At 34.5% G+C, this 20,466-nt stretch overlaps 1 protein-coding gene across 1 annotated transcript in view; it reads left to right on the forward strand.

Annotated features, from left to right (window-relative positions):
- LOC306859070 (dedicator of cytokinesis protein 4-like) overlaps nucleotides 1-20,466 on the forward strand; it is a 101,487-nt gene that overhangs the window by 59,821 nt on the left and 21,200 nt on the right. The window contains exons 16-39 of the mRNA XM_079399876.1: nucleotides 486-592; nucleotides 2,334-2,487; nucleotides 2,630-2,727; nucleotides 2,836-2,919; nucleotides 3,006-3,106; nucleotides 4,862-4,943; nucleotides 5,239-5,409; nucleotides 9,147-9,339; nucleotides 9,419-9,546; nucleotides 10,701-10,835; nucleotides 12,031-12,129; nucleotides 12,225-12,319; nucleotides 12,401-12,476; nucleotides 12,559-12,659; nucleotides 13,720-13,778; nucleotides 13,865-14,013; nucleotides 14,109-14,194; nucleotides 15,805-15,900; nucleotides 17,309-17,369; nucleotides 17,700-17,793; nucleotides 17,875-18,023; nucleotides 19,048-19,134; nucleotides 19,491-19,595; nucleotides 19,707-19,848. Of these exons, the coding sequence (XP_079256002.1) occupies nucleotides 486-592; nucleotides 2,334-2,487; nucleotides 2,630-2,727; nucleotides 2,836-2,919; nucleotides 3,006-3,106; nucleotides 4,862-4,943; nucleotides 5,239-5,409; nucleotides 9,147-9,339; nucleotides 9,419-9,546; nucleotides 10,701-10,835; nucleotides 12,031-12,129; nucleotides 12,225-12,319; nucleotides 12,401-12,476; nucleotides 12,559-12,659; nucleotides 13,720-13,778; nucleotides 13,865-14,013; nucleotides 14,109-14,194; nucleotides 15,805-15,900; nucleotides 17,309-17,369; nucleotides 17,700-17,793; nucleotides 17,875-18,023; nucleotides 19,048-19,134; nucleotides 19,491-19,595; nucleotides 19,707-19,848 (2,652 nt within the window). The remainder of the gene's footprint in view (nucleotides 1-485; nucleotides 593-2,333; nucleotides 2,488-2,629; nucleotides 2,728-2,835; nucleotides 2,920-3,005; nucleotides 3,107-4,861; nucleotides 4,944-5,238; nucleotides 5,410-9,146; nucleotides 9,340-9,418; nucleotides 9,547-10,700; nucleotides 10,836-12,030; nucleotides 12,130-12,224; nucleotides 12,320-12,400; nucleotides 12,477-12,558; nucleotides 12,660-13,719; nucleotides 13,779-13,864; nucleotides 14,014-14,108; nucleotides 14,195-15,804; nucleotides 15,901-17,308; nucleotides 17,370-17,699; nucleotides 17,794-17,874; nucleotides 18,024-19,047; nucleotides 19,135-19,490; nucleotides 19,596-19,706; nucleotides 19,849-20,466) is intronic.

Consider the following 20,466-nt stretch of genomic DNA (forward strand, 5'->3'; position numbering starts at 1 on the left):
GCCTATAGAGAGTTTTCAAAAGCATTTCCCCCTTTGGTTTTTTCACAATTCGCACCCTGTGTGTGTGTGCGTGTGTGTGTGTGTGACTGGTTTATGCTATGGTATGTATACATGTATGTGTGTGTGTGTATATAAAATAAAATATTTTCCAAATATTGTCCATTCTTTCTTCCTCAGAATTACGAAAAGACTGGATAATGTAGTAATTAAGGAATATGAATTGTTAATTTAATTATTACATTTTGATGACTTAAGCATTTTGATTACCAAGCATGTATTGCTCATTAGCACCAGCATCCAAAACACAACATATTTTCTGTATGGCTGTGACTATTTTTCCTGATATTGTCAAGAAGAGGCATTGTTTAGTGGTCTAAAGCTCCAGAATAAATATCAGTGTTTAGTTCCAGCATAAAAACTGTATTTTGTTGTTATGGAGTTTTAAATGGATTTGGCTTCTAATATGCAATGTCTGTGTTCTCCAGCAAAAGACAAGGGGGAAAAGAAGCTGTTCGGTTTCTCATTCGTTCCTCTAATGCAGGAAGACGGGCGGACTCTGCCCGACGGCACCCACGAGCTCATCGTTCATAAGGTACAGCTGTCAAAATGTCTTGTTGGCTTTTCTGCAACAAAAGCTATTTAAGAGCAACTGTATGTCAAATGACAAATTGTCCTGGCTGACACTTATTTTATTCTGCATGCTCCTTTTTGCCTCAAAGTCCTGAAATCAAAAAGTGGCTTCTCATTAAAAAAAGTGTAAGAGTTAAATAACCGTGTCGGAAAACACATCCCTGCGGCACACCCAATTTAACAGCACGCTTCGGGCACAGCTCTGGTAATTGCAGACTGTGGAAGTGTTTGTGGATTTAACAGGCTTAAAAGAGGTCACAAACACACATGCACAGACACAGAGAGCTGCTGTTATTTGTGTCATGATGTACTGCCACCCCTCACACTCCATTAGTACATCAGTTCATGAAAGAATCTTTTGCTGAACAAATTTGCTGACAATAATAAATAATGTTCTGATGATTTCCAAATGGCCCATTTTTGCAGCATAGTAATGTCCATGTAGCCTTTTATTTCAAAATTGCAATTAAAATCCGGTTTTTCATATGTCCTATTTAAATTTAACCATGTAAAACCTATAAAATAACTTTTATTAGTGTATATGAATCAATGTGTGTAGCCTCAGGAGGCTTAGCCCATAAACAGGCCCAGTATGATGCTGTGAGCTTCTCGTGGCTTATTTACACCCGCTGAAATAGGGCGGTTTGCTCCAGCGTTTACACGCAAGTCTCGACGTAACACACTAGAGATCACTGAATCCTGTAATATTGCACTGAGCTGTGTTACTGGTCATGTACAACAGCAGTTCTGCTGACCTCTTACAGTATGTGTAGCAGTTTGAACAAAAAATAAGTCAGCTGTTTGCATTTCTGCTAGAGGCAACAGTACTGCTGACTGAATGTGGAGCGATTGCATGATGCTAATTAAAGCAATAGTTCAGCCAAAAATAAAACTAATCTGTCATCATTGTACTTACCTTTGTTACAATCCCATATGACCTTGTGCTTCCTCTTGAACACAAAAGATGTTTTTCAAAATGTTAAAGCTGCCCCGCATTATCAATTAAAGAAAAATAAATAAAAACATAAAATTCTCTGAATATTTTTGATCCTAAATTTTACTGGTAGTCCACTCTATAAAGAATTGTTAAGTTATGAGTACATGTACTTAGATAATACCTCATTATGTAAAAGAATAAAATAAAATGGTAAAATTCAGAAATACATTAATTAAAAATTATTATAGAACTAAATATTCATTATATTTTTCATAAATTATCAGTAATGTATATGGAAAATAATTCTTATTTTACTAGTTAGCTGTGGTCAATTCTTGTGCAATATTAAAATTATTAAATAATTTAGAGGGTCAACCTCTTGTTCTGCTTATTGCAAAGAAGACTTTGGACACCTGTATGTGACCATATGTATGCAAAATCTATCATTTAAAAATAAATAATTGAAATATATTATATGATAACATGAAATTTTTTTTTGTTTATATTTTAAAGTAAATTATATACATATGTATTGGTTAGGGTAACCTCAACCATGTTATGTACTGTGCATATATAAATATATAGGTCTGTATGTTTATGCATAAATATGTGTAGGTTTATAATGTGTTTATAAATATAAACCAAAGTATTTCTTTGGCATTCTTTTTGCAAGAATTCATACATATATATTTGTTTGGTTGGTTGTGTGGCAATGTGTTAATTATTATGAATGGATGGCATGATATTTTTCATGAATGTTTTCCAGTGTGAGGAGAATGCCAACCTGCAAGACTGTGCTCGCTACCTCAAACTGCCCTTCTCGAAATCAAATCTGCCCGGCAACAACCAAACCATGAAAGGCGCTAAGGAATCCTTATGGATCACATCATTCCTCTGTTCTACCAAACTCACTCAGAACGGTAATGTGTGTGTCTCTTTGTACAGGATATGATAGGACAAAATTGGAAGTTTTCTTGGCATTATGCATCACAGAATATGGGAACATTTGGGTGTCTGGCATGAAGTTTCACACACTGATTGCTTATTGGCTGTTTCCTGCAGGTGACATGCTGGACTTACTGAAGTGGAGAGCCCATCCGGAGAGAATCAGCGACAGCCTGTCTAAACTCAAAGAGATCGATGGCTCAGAAATAGTTAAGGTCAGCTTCCCTTCACAGCCTTACTGTTGGTTAATGAACCTGTTAATCACAATGATCTTTCTCCTAATTGGTGCATGTTTACTAATAAAGTCAAATATCTCGAATCAGTTTTTACAAGATACACTGGACACGCTTTTTGGTATTTTGGACGAGAGTTCACAAAGATATGCACTCAAGGTGTTTGATTGTCTGGTAAGTACAGACCCTCATTTTTTTGCACAATAGAGGTCAATGAAATTGCTTGTTGCTTACTGTGAGTGTGCATTTTTGTCATTCAGGTGCACATTATAAACTTGCTCCAGGACAGCAAGTTTCAGCATTTTAAACCAGTCATGGATACCTACATTGAAAGCCACTTTGCAGGAGCCCTGTCATACAGGTACGTTAAAAAACAGGAGCGTTTAACTCTCAGGACACCTGGAATCGATCCATTGATTTGAAGTGGAAATGTAGTTATGTAATTTTGTGCTGTCTTTCATTAAAGTAAATGCCACTTGAGTTGAGGTTTTGTTATATAATGCATGAAATTTGATGCATTGGATGTGGCTTAAGTGCCCAAATACTTTGTAGGGTCACTGTATAGTTTGTTTTTGTCCTGGACATTTGATCGCAGCTCTCTTGAAGCACTGATTCCTCACTCGGATAGCACTTCATTTTGCATGTTCATTCATCTGGGTCAGAGATCAGCCCACATTACAGCCTACGCAGTTGTCGAATGTGCATGTTACGCAACCAGTTACGTTAAAAACTGGAGAGAATCAAACAGACATCCGTAAGATCACTTGAAAAATGAGAGACTGTACAGTGTATTTGCAGTTAGTTAATTTTGTCTCGTATTTTGGCATGAAATCAAATAGACACAGATTAAAAGCCACAACAGTCCAGTTTCACGGGGTGTTTAGATATCTTTTTATTTCTAGTTATTCTTGCTCACTGGTGCAGATATTTTGCGTCATGCTCTTTCATTTAAAGTCTCTTTCGTTCTGACTTTCAGTTCTCCTTTTGTTGTGATTTTTAGTTTCTTAAAAACCATGTAACCGCATGCTTGCAGAGCATTGGAAGATCAACTCAAGAACTTCCCTCTCGTACTTCACTCGGCTCCGGTGCGATGGACATCACTTTCCTTCAACTTTTCACTGCAATGCTAGGAAATCACAGTCAAAACGCCAGGGATCCCACCATATGATGCTATTGCAATGCTTCTTTTTATGTGTTGCAATACATGAGCTTTTACGATACACTGCGATTTAAGAAGTCTCTCTTATTTTCCTGCAGTATCACGACTTCAATTAAAATTGCATTTTAGATCTATTTTTTTTTTCTATTGATTATTTGAAATTCAGAATAAAGACGTGCTCGATTAGAATGCTAATGTTTTGGGAAGTAGACACAAAAAGCTTGATCAATACACATGGCTTAGTGGTTACATTGGGCTTTGGTGCTCTTACAGACAATGCAAGTTTGAATCCGGATTGCAAAATTTGCAAGCTACATTGCACCCTACATCTGTTTCTGATCACTTTCTCTCTCCTATCCATAAAAACATCCAGTTATAGATTTAGCACTACAGGAGTAATACTAGTAATATACTACAAATATACTGTTCTGCCAATTTGTCAATAAATGCAAAAAAAATTAAGTATTTATTTTGTGGGTTCAGTACACTACAAACATTGTTAAATCATCAAGGTCATCATTATCTAATAATTTATAAATTGTTGGTTCATTACACTACAAACATATTGTTAATTTGCCAATATTTGTCCATCTTTATTTATTTATTTATTTATTGACAGTTTGTGGGTTTAGTACCCTGCAAATATATTGTTGATTTGCCAATATTCAGTCATCATTATTTATTTATTTACCAAATTGTGGGCTCAGAACAAACATGCTGTTAATTTGCTAATATTTAGTCATTATTGTTATTATTATTGTTATTATTACTTATTATGGGATCCGTACAGTACTCTACAAACTCATTTTTAATGCAATAAATTAAATCCAATCATGATATAAAATGCAATAAATAAATACAATCATGAATCTTCTTATAAATACTTTCAATTCTACTAAACAAACATAATGTCGATGTTCAGTTTTCCTCAGTGTTGTGTGTTTGTGTCTCTGGCAGGGATCTGATCAAGGTGTTGAAGTGGTATGTGGACCGCATTATTGAAGCGGACCGTCAGGAACACATCCAACAGGTGCTGAAGGTGAGAGGCTTCACATTACACGTCACTACACGGCTCTCTCAAATCATTTTTACCCATTCTGCCGTTCATAATGATATTTAGAGTCTGTCATTACTGTCCTCCATCTTCTGATTTTCTATAGCCCCAAATACAATTTATATTTGTAATATACTGAATATTCAATTTCTTAGGAATGGTTCGCTGCGGGCTGTTATGACTGCCACATTGCATTAGTTCACACAGCCCATGCATTCTTAATTAGGCCGCTTTTATGTTGCTTTCTGTGCTCAGATCTGCTATTCTGTTGGTTTCCTAGGCGACGGAGTATATTTTTAAGTATATTATCCAGTCGCGACGGCTGTTTGCGCTGGCCACGGGCGGACAGAACGAGGAGGAGTTCCGCTGCTGTATGCATGAGCTTTTTATGTCCCTCCGCTTCTTCCTCTCGCAAGAGAACAAGGACTCACGGCCCATCACACAGACACAGGTGAGAGACACACAGATCTGTTTATGTTGGAAAACTCCTTGTATTGTATAGTTAACACATGCTATGGTACTCTAGTGGGTGGGAGTTTAGCAAGCAACATTCTCCCACCACCAATTTAAAAAACACATTATTTTATTATATAATTATTTAACTAAAAATAACTTTTTAATATATTTTTATTAAATTAATAAAAATAAAATGTATTAATAGATTTAATAAAATAAATAAAATTAATAAATTAATTTAACTAATATTTAACTAAATTTAACTAATACAACATAAAAATACAATTAAATTCTACTGTTGATACAGAGGTTTTTTTCATATTCTTGTTTTATTAATAATTATTTATGGTTTACAATTCTGGGCTATGATGTTGTTAACCCAATAATAATAACAATAAATTGTTGTTGTTGTTGTTAGTGTTATTGTTGTTATTAATATTATAAAAATATTAATAATAATAATAATTATTATTATTATTACGATTTTGTTATTGTATATTTTATAATAAACTTTATAAGTAATATAATTTTTATCTGGTGACAGTTTAAAAAAATATATTATTATTTCTGTTTACAATTGTGCGCTGTGATGTTGATAATGATAATAATAATAATAATATTATTATTATTATTACTATATTGTAATTGTATAATAAACTTAAAGTAAAATCAATATTTTTATTATTATTATTAGTTTTTAAAGTTTATTATATTAACTTATATAAACAGTATATAAACTAAAGATGAATTTACCTTATGGAGCATTATTCTGATTAAAAGAGACAATGATTTTAGTCTCATTCCTGAAGCGTCCTCTGAAACCATGGGACGTCTGCCGAGGCAAATCTGCTGTATTAAGCATTTATTTGCCAGAGAAATGCCCTTAATTTTTATAGACATTTCGCCCTTGAGAGTTTGGATCATTTATGTTTCATGGAAAGAATAACGTACAAAGGCAGTTTTCAGTGCGCTCCCTAAAATTCAGAGGAAGCATTTGAAGTCTCCCACAAATCTTTCCGACGTCCCTGAGCTGAATGCGAGAGCATCTTCTATTCTCCTTCGCTTGGGTGCCCATCGCATTGGCTGTTGTTCGAGCCTTGGTGCGAGTTTGTTTTGATGTTCTGCCGTGTTCTACAAAGAGCCTCAGAGTGCCCATGTGCACACTTTGAAAGAAAAAGATGAATACTTCCAAAGAAAGAATTGCTTTGGGTTTTAATGAGAGTAAGAAACATTGTAAATGAACACGAAGGATAAGGATGAAAAAAGTGAGATAATGACGGCGCAACAAAATTACAGGAAGCTCTAGGGAAGAGTTGAGATAATAGAGAAGTGAGGAAAACACAGAATATTGTTTTAGGGCTTGATTTAATACTTGGGGAAAAATCACTACTTATTAAATATCACAAACAGACTTTGCGTCAGTGGGACATGTATTGCATGTTATGGTTGCAAATCCAGCCGTCTAATTTATTTAGTCTCCAGATCATGGATTTGTGCATCTGTTGCATTTTAGTGTCATATAGCCAGACGTCTGACTATCAGAATAACGTCTGGTCCACTTGGCAGTTTTTTTTTTTCTTTTTCTTTTGGCCAAGAGCAGCCCATTTAGACAGGAAGAGATTATTTGACAGACAAAGTTTGTCAAATTAAGTTTGTTTTGTTTGTACATGCATTTCTTCCACCGCTAATTTTAGAAAAATAAAATGTTTAATAAAATATAATTTAATAAAAAAAAAAAATATTTAAAAACATATATTTTTTACTCTTGTTAAAAAATATTTTTTACTTTTTTTGTGTTTTTTTTGTATTTTACATCAAGGAACACAATGTAAACAAGTTTTATTTTAAACTTTATTGTGTTATCCTTGATGAATTGAGTGTATTCACTACGTTTTTTGTCAAATAAAAAAGAAAGAATTGTATATTATATTATTTTATTAACATTTCTGAGATCAGTCAAAAAAATTCAGTTTATTTGACAGATGTAAAAAAAGTTTATTTAATTTGTGTACACAATTTAGGGGTGGTTTTATCTGAAATAGTTGATGTTACAAAAATATACAGAAGTGTCAGTCCGCAACCACCAAATAAATTGGTGTTAATATGTATGAGCAGAAGTTTTCTTCTTCTAAAAATATTAAGTGCTGACTATTTCACACATGTAACCAAAAACCAACATGTAATTTACAGTTCTGCTCAGAAATATAAAAATTTCTACTAGATACTTTAACATTTCAGTGTACTTAAGATAATTTTTTTTTTTTTTTGAGTTCGATATCACTAACCACACAAGGTTTAGAAGATCTAGAGATGGATTTTCTTCAGAAGTGCTTATTGAGCGGTCGTGGTACCTTGCAAACACAATTTTTCTTTTTTTTTCTGGGTGAACTTCAACTGAATTTCATCTGTTAGCGTGCAGTATGCTTTAGGTGGTCGGTGGACAGACGGTGGTCTGAGACTGAGACTAGTGTCATTTAACACTTCCAAGTTGGATTCTCATGCATGAATAGTTAATACATCCCAATAGGGTATAGTTGTGTGGTATATCTGTAGATGAATATCATCTCAGATGATTTATTAGCCCTGTGTTGGGCTGAGTGCCATTTGAACGTTTTAATCTTCATAGAGAGCAGAACAAAGTCAGTGACAGAATGCAGGCCAGAGCTGTTCTAATCCCCCATAATCCTCCTCTGTCCCTCCTGCCCCACACTGGCCCCTCACAGCAGGATTACGTGTTGGCGTTTGGGCCTCTTCTCTCCTCTGTCCGTGTTCTTCTTGTTTTTGAGATTCCTTCATAGTAGGAATAGGCCATGGGTCAGTCAGTGGTACAAGCAGTTAGCTGCTGTTTCTGGATGAGAGGATGGACATATCACAGTCAGTGTATTGATGAGGCAGCTGTATTGTGAAAGCCAATATTCACAGTTTTAGAGGATGTTATAGTTTAATTTCTGTACATTTGCATACTTGAATACATTTTATTATAGGTAAAAACATTTGTGTTATAGTCGTATTATAGTTGCAATTTAGTTCTTGTTTGTTTTTTGTTTTTTTCCCCACTGTTGTTTCATCATTTTGCACATAACAGTTGCATATAGTGCATTTATTTATTTGTTTATTAACCCCTTACAGAATATGCATTCTTTTACAAAATAAGACACATCCTAAAAATGCATTTTTTTTATTTTTGTTTTGTTTTGAATAATAATAAGGTGCATTAAAAGCTAGGGGATGTAAACTACATAGGATGATGTGTAACTGTTTCTTATTCTGGACCTTCAGAAGCTACTTAAGATATTACATGTTTCCAAGAAGACAAAATAAGTACAATTTAGCCCGATCACCCAATTCAAAAAGTTGCATAGTTGTTGTTATTCACGATAGTAGCTAAGTAAAAAAATAGCACACAATTTTTATTTGTTAAATAAAACAATTTATTTTTTTGTTGTAGTTTTTGTTTTATTTGTTAACATCTTGCATATTCTGCAAGAAATATGTAAACTGTGTAGTAACAGTATTATGTTTATTTGCAAACTTGCATTATATTAATTAAACCATTTACTTTTTGTTTGTCCTTTGCACATTATTGTCACCATTATTTATTTTATTTTTTATCGCTGGGTCGTAATGAAGAGTGCATTAAAATTGCTGTTTTATTTTCGCTTATTTTGTTTATTTTTCCGTGTAATCACTGTGAATGAGATTGTTTCTTGACTTGATTGTTTGTCTTCACAGGCAGTGTTTCTGCAGTCGTTCCCGGCTGTGTACGGGGAGTTGCTGAAGCTCTTTACGGTCAGGGAAGTGGCCACGTTTGTACGGGAGACCTTGGGCAGCCTCCCCACTGTGTCCCAGGCCGACTGCCCCGTAGAGGCCGTCAAACTGCACTGCATCGCCAAAACTGTAGAGAGCCAGCTCTACACAAACCCCGGTAAATACATGCTCACTGGGGAGGAAGATGAAGATGGTTAGAGGCAGTCTGCTCAATGTTTGTGTGTTTTTTTTATCAGAGTCTAGATGTATCCTGCTCCCGGTGGTGCTGCGTTTGCTCCAGGCTCATATGCAGGAGCAGCGAGATCTCGTCATGTGCGCTCACATACTCACCTGCATGCTGTCTCTCCTCAAGAAGGACGAAACGGTAAGATAACCCTCACACAACTATAGGACAGCATTTTGGACAACAAGCAGACTTAGTCTAAGCAAATAAAGCCAGTCTCAAAAGAGATTGCTAAACTCCAACTTGCATGTTTTCAGCTCATCAGTGCTTTTTCTGTTACATAGAGAGTGTGTGTGGTTGCCAAGTTGCGAAGCATTAAGTAAATCACTGGCCATGAAAATGTATGTATTTAAATGAAAAGCTCTGATTTTGGGGATCTAAGCTGTTGACATCTGGCAACCGTAGTCATAAAAGTTTGTGGAGGCTTGTTGCCAATGCAAAATAATGCAAATTCCAAATCAAAATGAAATGTTTTCAGGATAAATAACTATGGGAGACCATATCTGCCACTGACTAAAAATATGTATATGCATATGTATATGTATGTATATGTATGTTTTAATATGCTGAAAGATTTTTTTCCTCATTAAGCAAAATATGGCAGTTAAAGGAGAGGGTTATAGCACACTTATAGCATAATACAAGTTGAGAAAAGAGAAGTTGGGTCTTTAAAATTATCGCTCTAAATGCACTGCTTTTATTCAAATCCTTTGCCTTCAACACAACTTTTCAAGTCCGTCAGACTTTACATTTCCTGCTTTTAGCAATCTTCCATTTATGCATAATCCTTAGGTCACCATTTGTTATGAAAGTTTTGTGCTGTAAAAGAGTATTTAGCTTATTTATTTGTCAGTTATCTGCCATTGCCAAGAGTATGAAACACGTTTGTCAAAACGTGGCCCTAAATCCGCATAATTATGCAAGGCTCCCTGAAGACCTACTTATCGTTCATGCAACCCAGAAGCTTTGTTGAATTAGTGTTTTTGCACATCCCCAATTCGTGTTGACTTCTGCTTTGAAGAAGACCACAGGAAACTTGTCTTGAAAATGCTGAGGCTGCTCTAAATGTAGACATCCTCTCTGACCTTGAAGTCAAATGGCGGGTCTCAAGCACAGAGAAGAACCGATGTGCATCAGACGCACTGGTTTCTTCCTGCACTTGCATAAACTGAAATGACAGCTGAACCTTTCATGGCTGTCTCACCCTTTTTGCCATTAGCACCCTGTCAGACAGTGTGCATAAAATCACCGTTGACCTCTTGCAAGGGCAAACATAAATGTGTGTCTGTGTGCAGGAGCCAGCTGTATCCGAAGAGGTGGATCTGATCGTGGAGAGTGTTTTGGGTGTCTTACTGCAGACCATATTGGAAATCGCTAACCGGCCACAACCAGCAGGGCCTATGCTACGGCCCCAAGTTCAAGATGTTATGGTAAGAAAACCAAATAAGAAAGCAAGCTTTATAGAGAATAGGCAAGAGTGAATTTAAAAAAGTGAAACATGCAAGAAAGTGTCAGAAACAGGCCCCGAGGGCGAGGTAAGTACAGCCCAGCAGTCAAAGCGCTTTACACATCAAAGTCTCTCCACAGAAACTAGCAGGTGAATCCTGGCAGCATTCCTGCTAGATGTGATGTGTTCCCCAGCGCCCGAAGGTTTTTGTGAATGCAAATCTCACCATACCTCATTTCACCATTTCAACTCCAATTTATTCATCCGCATTCAACACAGACTGAGATTTATCAAGGGTTTTATGGGGCGGTTCAATATGGAATGAAATAATCTGTGATGTCTTTTTTTTTTTTTCTTGTGGAGGCAGATGTTTTGCAAATGAGTTTACACGAGCAATGTATAGCTAGACCTACATGAAATCTGCTGACTTTGTTTTTGTGGGACTGTGGGAAAGTATATGCAGAAATCTGCTGAATATTAAAAATATTTTGAAGAATAAAAGAAAAAAATATGTATGTGTGTGTATTTGTATCTACACTACTGTTCAAAACTTAGTAAATATTATTTATTTATTTATATTCTATTTATTGTTGTTGAAGAGATTAATGTTTTTATTTAGCATGGAATTAAGTTAATTCAATTGATCAAATGTGAAATAAAGATTTTAAAATGTTAAAACATTTTTTCCAAATATGCTGTTCTTTTGAACATTCTATTCATCAAAGAAAATTGTGATGCTAAATAGTAATAATAATAATATTAGTATTTTTTATCAAATAAAAATAAAATATATAAATATAATGTGTGTGTGTGTGTGTGATTTAAATATATTTTAAATATGAAAATATTATATTATTAATGATATTAAATATTAATAATTAAATATGAACATAGCATGTTTCGATGAAAGGGTTCAGTTTTTATCCAATATTTATGCATTTATTCAAAGTATTTTCAAAATGCTATTAAATATAAATATAATGTCTTGAAGTTATACAGAGCATGTTTAGTAGAAAGTGTTCAAATCAGTCAAAATTATTCAAATATTATCTATTATTTGTGCATTTTTTCCTAGACTTTCTCAAAATGCAGTTAAAGAAATTTTCAAAATTACATCACAAATTGGATTTTGATTAGATTTTTCCCCAAGAGTATCACATGTTGAATGTGTGTTTCAGGGCGAGTTTGTGTCGTGTCTTTTGGCTCTGTTGAGGCATATGAAGGACAGACACTACCAGCAGCTCCTGCAGAGCTTCACCAGTAAAGATGACCTGCGGGTGAGGCGCTCATCCACTTTATCTTACTGACATCAGTTCATTATACACACTGAGAAACATGTCAAACATCCTCTCTTTCTCTCTGTCTCTCTCAGGACTTTCTCCTGCATATCTTCACTGTGTTTCGCATCCTGATAAGACCAGAGATGTTCCCCAAAGACTGGACGTTCATGCGGCTCGTCACGAACAAGTTAGAGACTTTATTCTCCTGCAGTTTTACATGATGTGGATTTCAGAGTATGAATTGTGATCTGAAATGTTTGATTTACAGCATCATCATCACCACGGTGCTCTATCTGTCAGACGCTTTAAGAAAAAACTTCCTCAGTGACAAGTTTGACTACAAGGTAGGTGTTCGTGTTGTGAAACATCAGTCGATCTGTTCGTTTTCTCTGTGGCGCAGCCTCTCATCTCTCTGTTTCCATGTAGGTGTGGGATTCCTACTTCTGCCTGTCTGTTATATTCATCAACCAGCCCTGCTTTCAGCTCGAGACCTTCTCTGCCTCAAAGAAGAAGAAAATACTGGAAAAGTGAGTCCTGCTAGCCCTACGAATTCCTTACTATATAGTATACCAAAACCAGTATGTCAAATAAAGTAGTGCCTCAATTAATTAGTTCAGTCTTTGTAGTTATTTATAATATTTACAATTTTTATAAAAAAAAATATAGTTTTAGTTTATATATTGCTTCAGTATTGTGTGTGTATATATATATATATATATATATATATATATATATATATATATATATATATATATATATATATATATATATATATATATATATATATATATATATATATATATATATATATATATATATATATATATATATATATATATATATATATATATATATATATATATATATATATATATATATATATATATATAGAGAGAGAGAGAGAGAGAGAGGACATAAGATTTGGATAAAAGCATCTGCTAAATAAATAATAATAAAATAATAATAATATATATATACACGCACACAGAGCGATAGATAGATAGATAGATAGATAGATAGATAGATAGATAGATGTTTGTATTTTATATATAATATAAAAATACAAACACACACAATTTTATTTAATTTTTACTAATTTATATATACACTGAGGGTCAAAATTTTAAAAGTTTTTTTTAATATTATGGAAATAAGTCTTATGTTCACCAAGGCTGCAGGAAAACAGGAAATACAGTAATATTGTGAAATATTATTTCAGTTTAAAATAAATTTTCTATCAGAATATATTTTAAAAATATAATTTATTCCTCTGATTTGCTGCTCAACAAACATTTTTTATAATTATTATTATCAATATTTAAAACAGTTGAAACATCCAGTTGAGCATCTGAAAACTGCTTCATATATTTGTGGAAACAGGATTCTTTGATGAATAGAATATTCAAAAGAAAAGTATGTGAAATAAATATTTTTAACTGTTTTCATCACTGTAACACAAGAAATATTTTGGATATCTTGAGTGTTTACATTCTTCAGGACATTAGTCTACAAATGTCTGAATCATATTTTGAACAACTGGCATAGGAGGATGTATTTTAACAGTATTTTGCATTCATTTGTGTTCAGGTACGGAGACATGCGTGTCATGATGGGTTGTGAGATCTTTAGCATGTGGCAGAATTTAGGTAAAACGTTAAATAATATCTGAAAGTTTCACTCCTTCTTGAGTCTTATTTACATGAGAGATGAAAGTTTCCATCTCGTCGTGCAGGAGAGCACAAGCTGAACTTCATCCCAGCGATGATCGGCCCATTCCTGGAGGTGACGCTGGTGCCTCAGCCAGACCTGAGGAACGTGATGATCCCCATCTTTCATGACATGATGGACTGGGAGCAGCGCCGGAGCGGCAACTTCAAACAGGTCACACAGCGCCCCTTTCTGGTCACTAATGGGACATGCAGCTATCTAAATAGTACATAATGCCATATTTGCCATATTTTCATTATTTGTAATAGGTGGAGGCAAAACTTATCGACAAGCTGGACAGCCTCATGTCAGAGGGGAAAGGAGACGAAACATATAGAGAGCTCTTCAACAGCATGTGAGTGAGAGGCGCGTACACACACAGCTATACAAACACATACTGCGAGTTCTTAGTGGGCTGAATTTGGTTTAGAGAGCAGTGGTGAGATTAGCATAAAGCAATGAGACGGTAAGTAACGGCAGGTCAGATCTCACACATCTGTGATTGTGTTTTAGTGTGTTTGTGTGACTGTGTGTGTCAGTGCTGTGAAAAAGTGTGCTTCACATCTGAATTTCAATTTCTGCACATTTTTAACATTTTATGAGGTCAGATTTGAATGTGGATTATGGTAGAAATAGTAAAAATTGGTGTTTAGCCCTTTGGTTGTGTTCGGACTCCTGTCACACTTGTCCAAGGCCTTTATGTTTGCAAGCACAACATGCTCCTGAACACTAGTTGTTTCTCTTACTTTCATTCTTCCCCATTCACTTTCAATGGCCGGCCATTTTTGACAAGTGTGACTCTGTGCAATTTTGTACAAAATAAAAGCATTTAAAAGCAAACTTCCTGATTAAACATTAAAGCACGCTAGTGTGAGAAACAGTGCAAATTTTTATATTTTTTTGTTTAATGTGAAAATTATTTATATAAAAATATTCTTTCACTCCAAAAAACGAGGCGCCTACTCTGAGATAAAAGATGCCTACGATTAATCAGATGCAAATAGAAACACAAAACCAGTCCTAAATGAAAGAAAACAAGTTGACAACAAGTTGACAAAAAGAATGAATCCTATATTTAGTGATAATATAGCATAATGACAGATTTATAAGCAGTTGTTTAGAGTCCAGTCATTTTTGACCGGGAACACCACAAGTGTGACTAGATGAAATAAAACCCATTCTAAAAAAATGAATGAGAAGTACTTATACCCTATGTGAACAAAGTCAGAAAGTTTGAGTCCAATGCTATAACGTTAACTAGTATTTTCGGGAAAAAGAAAATGTTCTCCGGGTCAATTTGACCCGAACACAACCAGAGTGTTAAAATGGCAATTATGCAATCTTCCAGTCTGTAATAAATGCATGAAAGATATATCTTATGTTTTTATTCATGAAGGGTCACTTTTATGCATATCCGGATATTTAGTGTAAAAATATACAAAGAAAACTGACAATCAAACATTTTTTAAATGTGTATGTGACTTTATATTTCTCTGTATATTCTTTATAAAAGTAAAATTTCAAGCTCTGTTTTTTTTTTTTTTTCTTGAAGCTGTCAAGGTTAAAACACATCAACATAACACATCAGTAGGCCTCATGTGGCTTATAATTTATTGATTTTACAGTACGTTTAAAGATTACATGCATATTATTCATCATAATGTTTTTTCTTCCTGTAAGTATTCATTAGCCTCAACTGTATCTCTTCTTTTTTCTGCTTGCTTTCTTTCTACTAACTGTACTAACTGAGTTTGAGTGGCTGTTGTTGTATCATTTAATCCATTAATATGAATTTGTTTTGTTTATGCTGCTCTGGACTAGAATTCCTCTGTTCGGTCCGTATCCTAGGTAAGATGATCACTTATCAGTGTTCTGCTGGACAGCCGTGAGTGTGCAGGGCATGAAGGGTCATATGGTGGACAGCAGTTTGACTCGTTCTCTGCTGTGCTTGTTTTGTCTTGTCAGTCTGCTGAAGAAGATCGAGAGAGAGACGTGGAGAGAGAGCGGGATATCCCTCATAGCCACGGTCACACGGCTTATGGAGAGACTGCTGGATTACAGGTGAAATATACACAGCTGTGCACACAATAAAAATACAAGATACAAAATACTTGACATTTAAAATAGTACACGCTGCCCCTTTGAAAAACCTCTGATCAAAGGTATGGGGTCAGTACTTTTCAAAGATTTCTTTGAGCACCAATTCAGCATATTAGAATGATTTCTGAAGGATCATGTGACACTGAAGACTGGAGTAAAGATGCTGAAAATTCAGCTCTGCATCACAGGAATAAATTACACCTTAAAATATATGCAAATATAAAACAGTTATTTTAAATTGCAATAATAATTTACAATATTACTGTTTTTACTGTATTTTTAATTTAAAAATGCAGCCTTCGTGAGCATAAGACTTCTTTTCAAAATATTGAAAAACTTAACTTTTTTTATATGATGCAGTGCCTGAAAGTAGTCCCCAGCTACAACTAGTTACCTAGCTGGGGACTACCGTCATATCATTGCGCCAAAGTTTCTTGATTATTACACCGGAATGAGACTAAAGTTCCTTGCCATATCAGCCTAGAAAATCGCAAGTTTTCATTATCGGTCGGTCTTAGCACATGATGTAACTACAGAAGAGTCAAGCTTTAAATAGGAAAATTATCGAAACTCTTTGGTCATTTTCGAGATGCTAATGGTCTAATCCGATTCAATGATCTATGCTAAGCTAAAAGTGCTACCGCCAGACCCCAAGATCGGCTGAATGGGTTCAAAAACGGTAAAACTCAACTGTTTAACTCTAGGGGAGGTTTAAAATGAGCCTATTTCCAAAACAAGTGGAGTGTTCCTTTACAACAAAACTAAAATGAACAATTTTAAGTGTGTGTAATATATATATATATATATATATATATATATATATATATATATATATATATATATATATATATATATATATATATATACATATACATATACATATACATATACATATACATATATACACACACACACACACACACACACATATATATATAATTTTTTTTTTTTTTTTTTTTTTAATTATTTATTTATTTAATTATTATTATTATTTTATTTTAATAAATGCAGTCTGGCTGAGCATAAAATACATCTTTCAAAAACTTAATGACCCCAAACTTTTGAATATTACTGGGCATGGAGATGCTTATCATTGCTTAAAATATATTTACTTACCAGTGCAATATATTGTAGAATTTTTGCATAAAAAAAATTTGTAACACAAATACTGTAATGAAGCTACTTATTATTTCATCTCTTTTTATTGGCGAAAAAAAAATTTCAAATATACATTTAAAGTTTCAGTTAACTTCGACCTAATCGAAAGTTAAAATGTAGTAAGTAAATAAAATTTTTAATTGTTCTTAATTTCTGCCTTAGTCACTTTCTCGGCTCATAGATACACAATTACACTCTTTTTGTTTTACAGAGACTGTATGAAGTTGGGGGAAGTGGATGGAAAAAAGATTGGCTGTACAGTCAGTCTGCTGGTATGTTTAAGTATAATCATTAGTGGCTTTATTTGTCTTTTCGATTAAATGTTAATGCATGGTGACATTCTGGTGCTTAGTTCAAGACTACAGTGTTAACACGAGAAGTGATTTAGATGCTTTAATTCATGGTGGAAACACTACAGTCTTTCAGCGCTGAGGGCTGTATTGTGGAGTGATTTCCTGCATTCTGCACTTCTTTTCCAAGTCTCCTTGGTTTATCCATATGAATTTGTTCATAGGAACCAGACCGACAGTGAAAATCAGATCTGAAAAGCACTTAAAGCACTTCATATCCACATTCCACCACTCTTTGTCTCTTTTCCACAGAACTTCTACAAAACAGAGCTGAATAAAGAGGAAATGTACATCCGCTACATTCACAAGCTGTATGACCTGCATCTGAAAGCACAGAATTACACAGGTACTCAAGCACGCCGTGAACCAGAAGTAGCTTGAAGATACGGTTAACAGATATATTTTAATGACATATTTATGTGAGCAGAGGCCTCATATACACTTCTGCTGTACGACGAGCTGCTGGAATGGTCAGAGAGACCCTTGCGGGAGTTTCTGAGTTACCCGATGCAGAGCGAGTGGCAGAGGAAGGAGTATCTGCACCTCACTATCATCCAGAACTTTGACCGTGGAAAGGTCTGTGTTTTCTGCCATCCTCCCCGTATTTGTGTCACGTTTCTTTTGATTCTCATCACGTGGCTCCTCTCAGCCTGCTATTAAATTATCAGCTTGATTGTATTTCGAGTAGTTGCCCTTCTGAACTAAATGGCATTTACATAATCAGTAAACTCAATCACCTAATCACTTGATGAGAATAAAAATCAGTGCGTTTGTTGTCTGCTCTCCTCATGGCTGAAGCCAACTGTTGTGCTGGTGGATTTTGGAGGCAATATGACTGAAACTCTTCGTAATAAATGATGTGCATAAGAACAATACGTGGATATTCGACAAATGTCATGGACAATTTTTTAAGACAGTATGAGATATTGCAGTTGAAAGCAAAAGCGAAAACATTGCATCATGACTTTTATTAGTACATTAAACACGTAGTAAGAAAATATGTAGAGCATTTTCAACTCAAGATTTTAGATAATAAAAAACAGTTTATATTTTGCTTCAAACATTTTTATTTATAACAATTTATATTTTTAATTTTTTAGTCATTAAAAGAAAATATGTAGCAGTTTTTTTTTTTTCAATGTCAAGATTGCCAAAGAAAATTAATATAAATATATATTTTGTAGGAAAATGTTATTTGATTTGATTTTGATTTTAGATTTCCAAGATTTAAGATAATAGTTTATATTTTGCTAATTATTTATATGAATGTATATTTTTAATTTCAATCATTAAAACAAAATAATAGCAGTTCTTTCAATGTCAAGATTGACAGGATAAATTTATATAAATATATATTGTAGAAAAATATAATCTGCATTTTATTTATTTTTATTTAATTTTATTAATTTATTTATTTTTGACAAGATATTGAATTAAGATCAGACAAATTTCCTCACACCATCTTTTGCATTTGATCCCTCCAAATCTTGCACATTTGATTATGTCCTTGGTTCTCAAAGTATTGATGGTGCTCTAGTGGCTCCTACTGGTGAGTTATGAAACTGCATGTGAATTAAAATACCCCTCTCTACCCCTTTAGTGTTGGGAGAACGGCATCATCCTGTGCAGAGAGTTAGCAGACCAGTACGAATCCTACTATGACTACAGAAACCTCAGTAAAATGAGGGTGAGTTAAAACTCTTTATGTAGTACGACAGTTGTTTGTATTAAGTCAGTTATTAACAGAATCACATGGAAAACAGTCTCATTAACATATTACCTACATTCACAGTACATATCAACCCCTAATTGGCAACTTTGTTGCATTGTTGATCATTTCACATGCAAAAAAATGTTGGTCAATCATAAGAGAGGTCATTTACGTAACTCTAGAAGATATAAAACAATTTAAATGGTCAGCGAGAATGTAGAAATGGGCATCTACAACTTTATTATTTCAGTGTAAGAAATTTATAACTCTCCCTATAACTGAAAAACTGTATTAACTGTATTTTCTGCTTATCATATGACTGCAACTCACAGATGATGGAAGCTTCGTTTTATGATAAAATAATGGACCAACAGCGTCTGGAGCCAGAGTTCTTCCGAGTGGGCTTCTATGGCAAGAAGTTCCCCTTCTTTCTACGGGTATGTGTCATCCTGACATCCTGCAGCATAACAGATGTCATGGTCAGTATCTCTGAAGTCCACTTGGTGTCAGTATTAACCATAATGTGTGTGTGTGTGTGTGTTGTACAGAATAAGGAGTTTGTGTGCCGTGGTCATGACTACGAGCGTCTGGAGGCGTTCCAGCAGCGCATGCTCAATGAGTTCCCTCATGCCATCGCAATGCAACACGCCAACCAGCCTGACCAGACCATCTACCTGGCTGAAGCCCAATGTATCCTCCAGACATCTCTTCTCTTTTCCGAACACACACACACATCCACACCAGAGAGTCTTATACTTGCACTTTTTTTGTAGAGCTGTTCTCTTGCATTGTGTAGTTATTGTCCTAGTTCCTTTAACTCATGACAGTTCGCCCTAACTAACTGATTTAATAATTCTACTATTTGCAGCAAAAATGCATGTCATGCATGTTACTATTTCTCTTACTAAGAGTTACAAATTTGAACTAACCCCTAACAGTATAAAGTGTTCAAATTTAGTGTGCAACACAGATGTTTCCAGTCAGTAAATCTGGCAGAATCCTGCTAATTTAAGCAGTTTATATCAGAATTCTGGGGTTTGAGTTTCATTTGGTGTGGATTAAATTAGCATTTGGATGTAAAAGTGACACCCTACCTTATGTAAATTAGATTTCATGAAGAGGATTTCATTGCTGATAACAGTTTTATAATGTTTAAAAGTAAAAACTTGGCGTAAAATCCCAGAAGCCACTTTTTATGCACAAAACTGATTTTCTGTATGCTCTATACAGTGTCAGTGTGCAGTGAGAGATGTGTGAAGCCGTGTGAGATGTGTGAAGGCCTTACTACAACAAGGTTTTTCAGAACAA

This window comes from Barbus barbus, assembly GCF_936440315.1.
Source record: "Barbus barbus genome assembly, chromosome: 39".
Classification (NCBI taxonomy): Eukaryota; Metazoa; Chordata; class Actinopteri; order Cypriniformes; family Cyprinidae; genus Barbus; species Barbus barbus.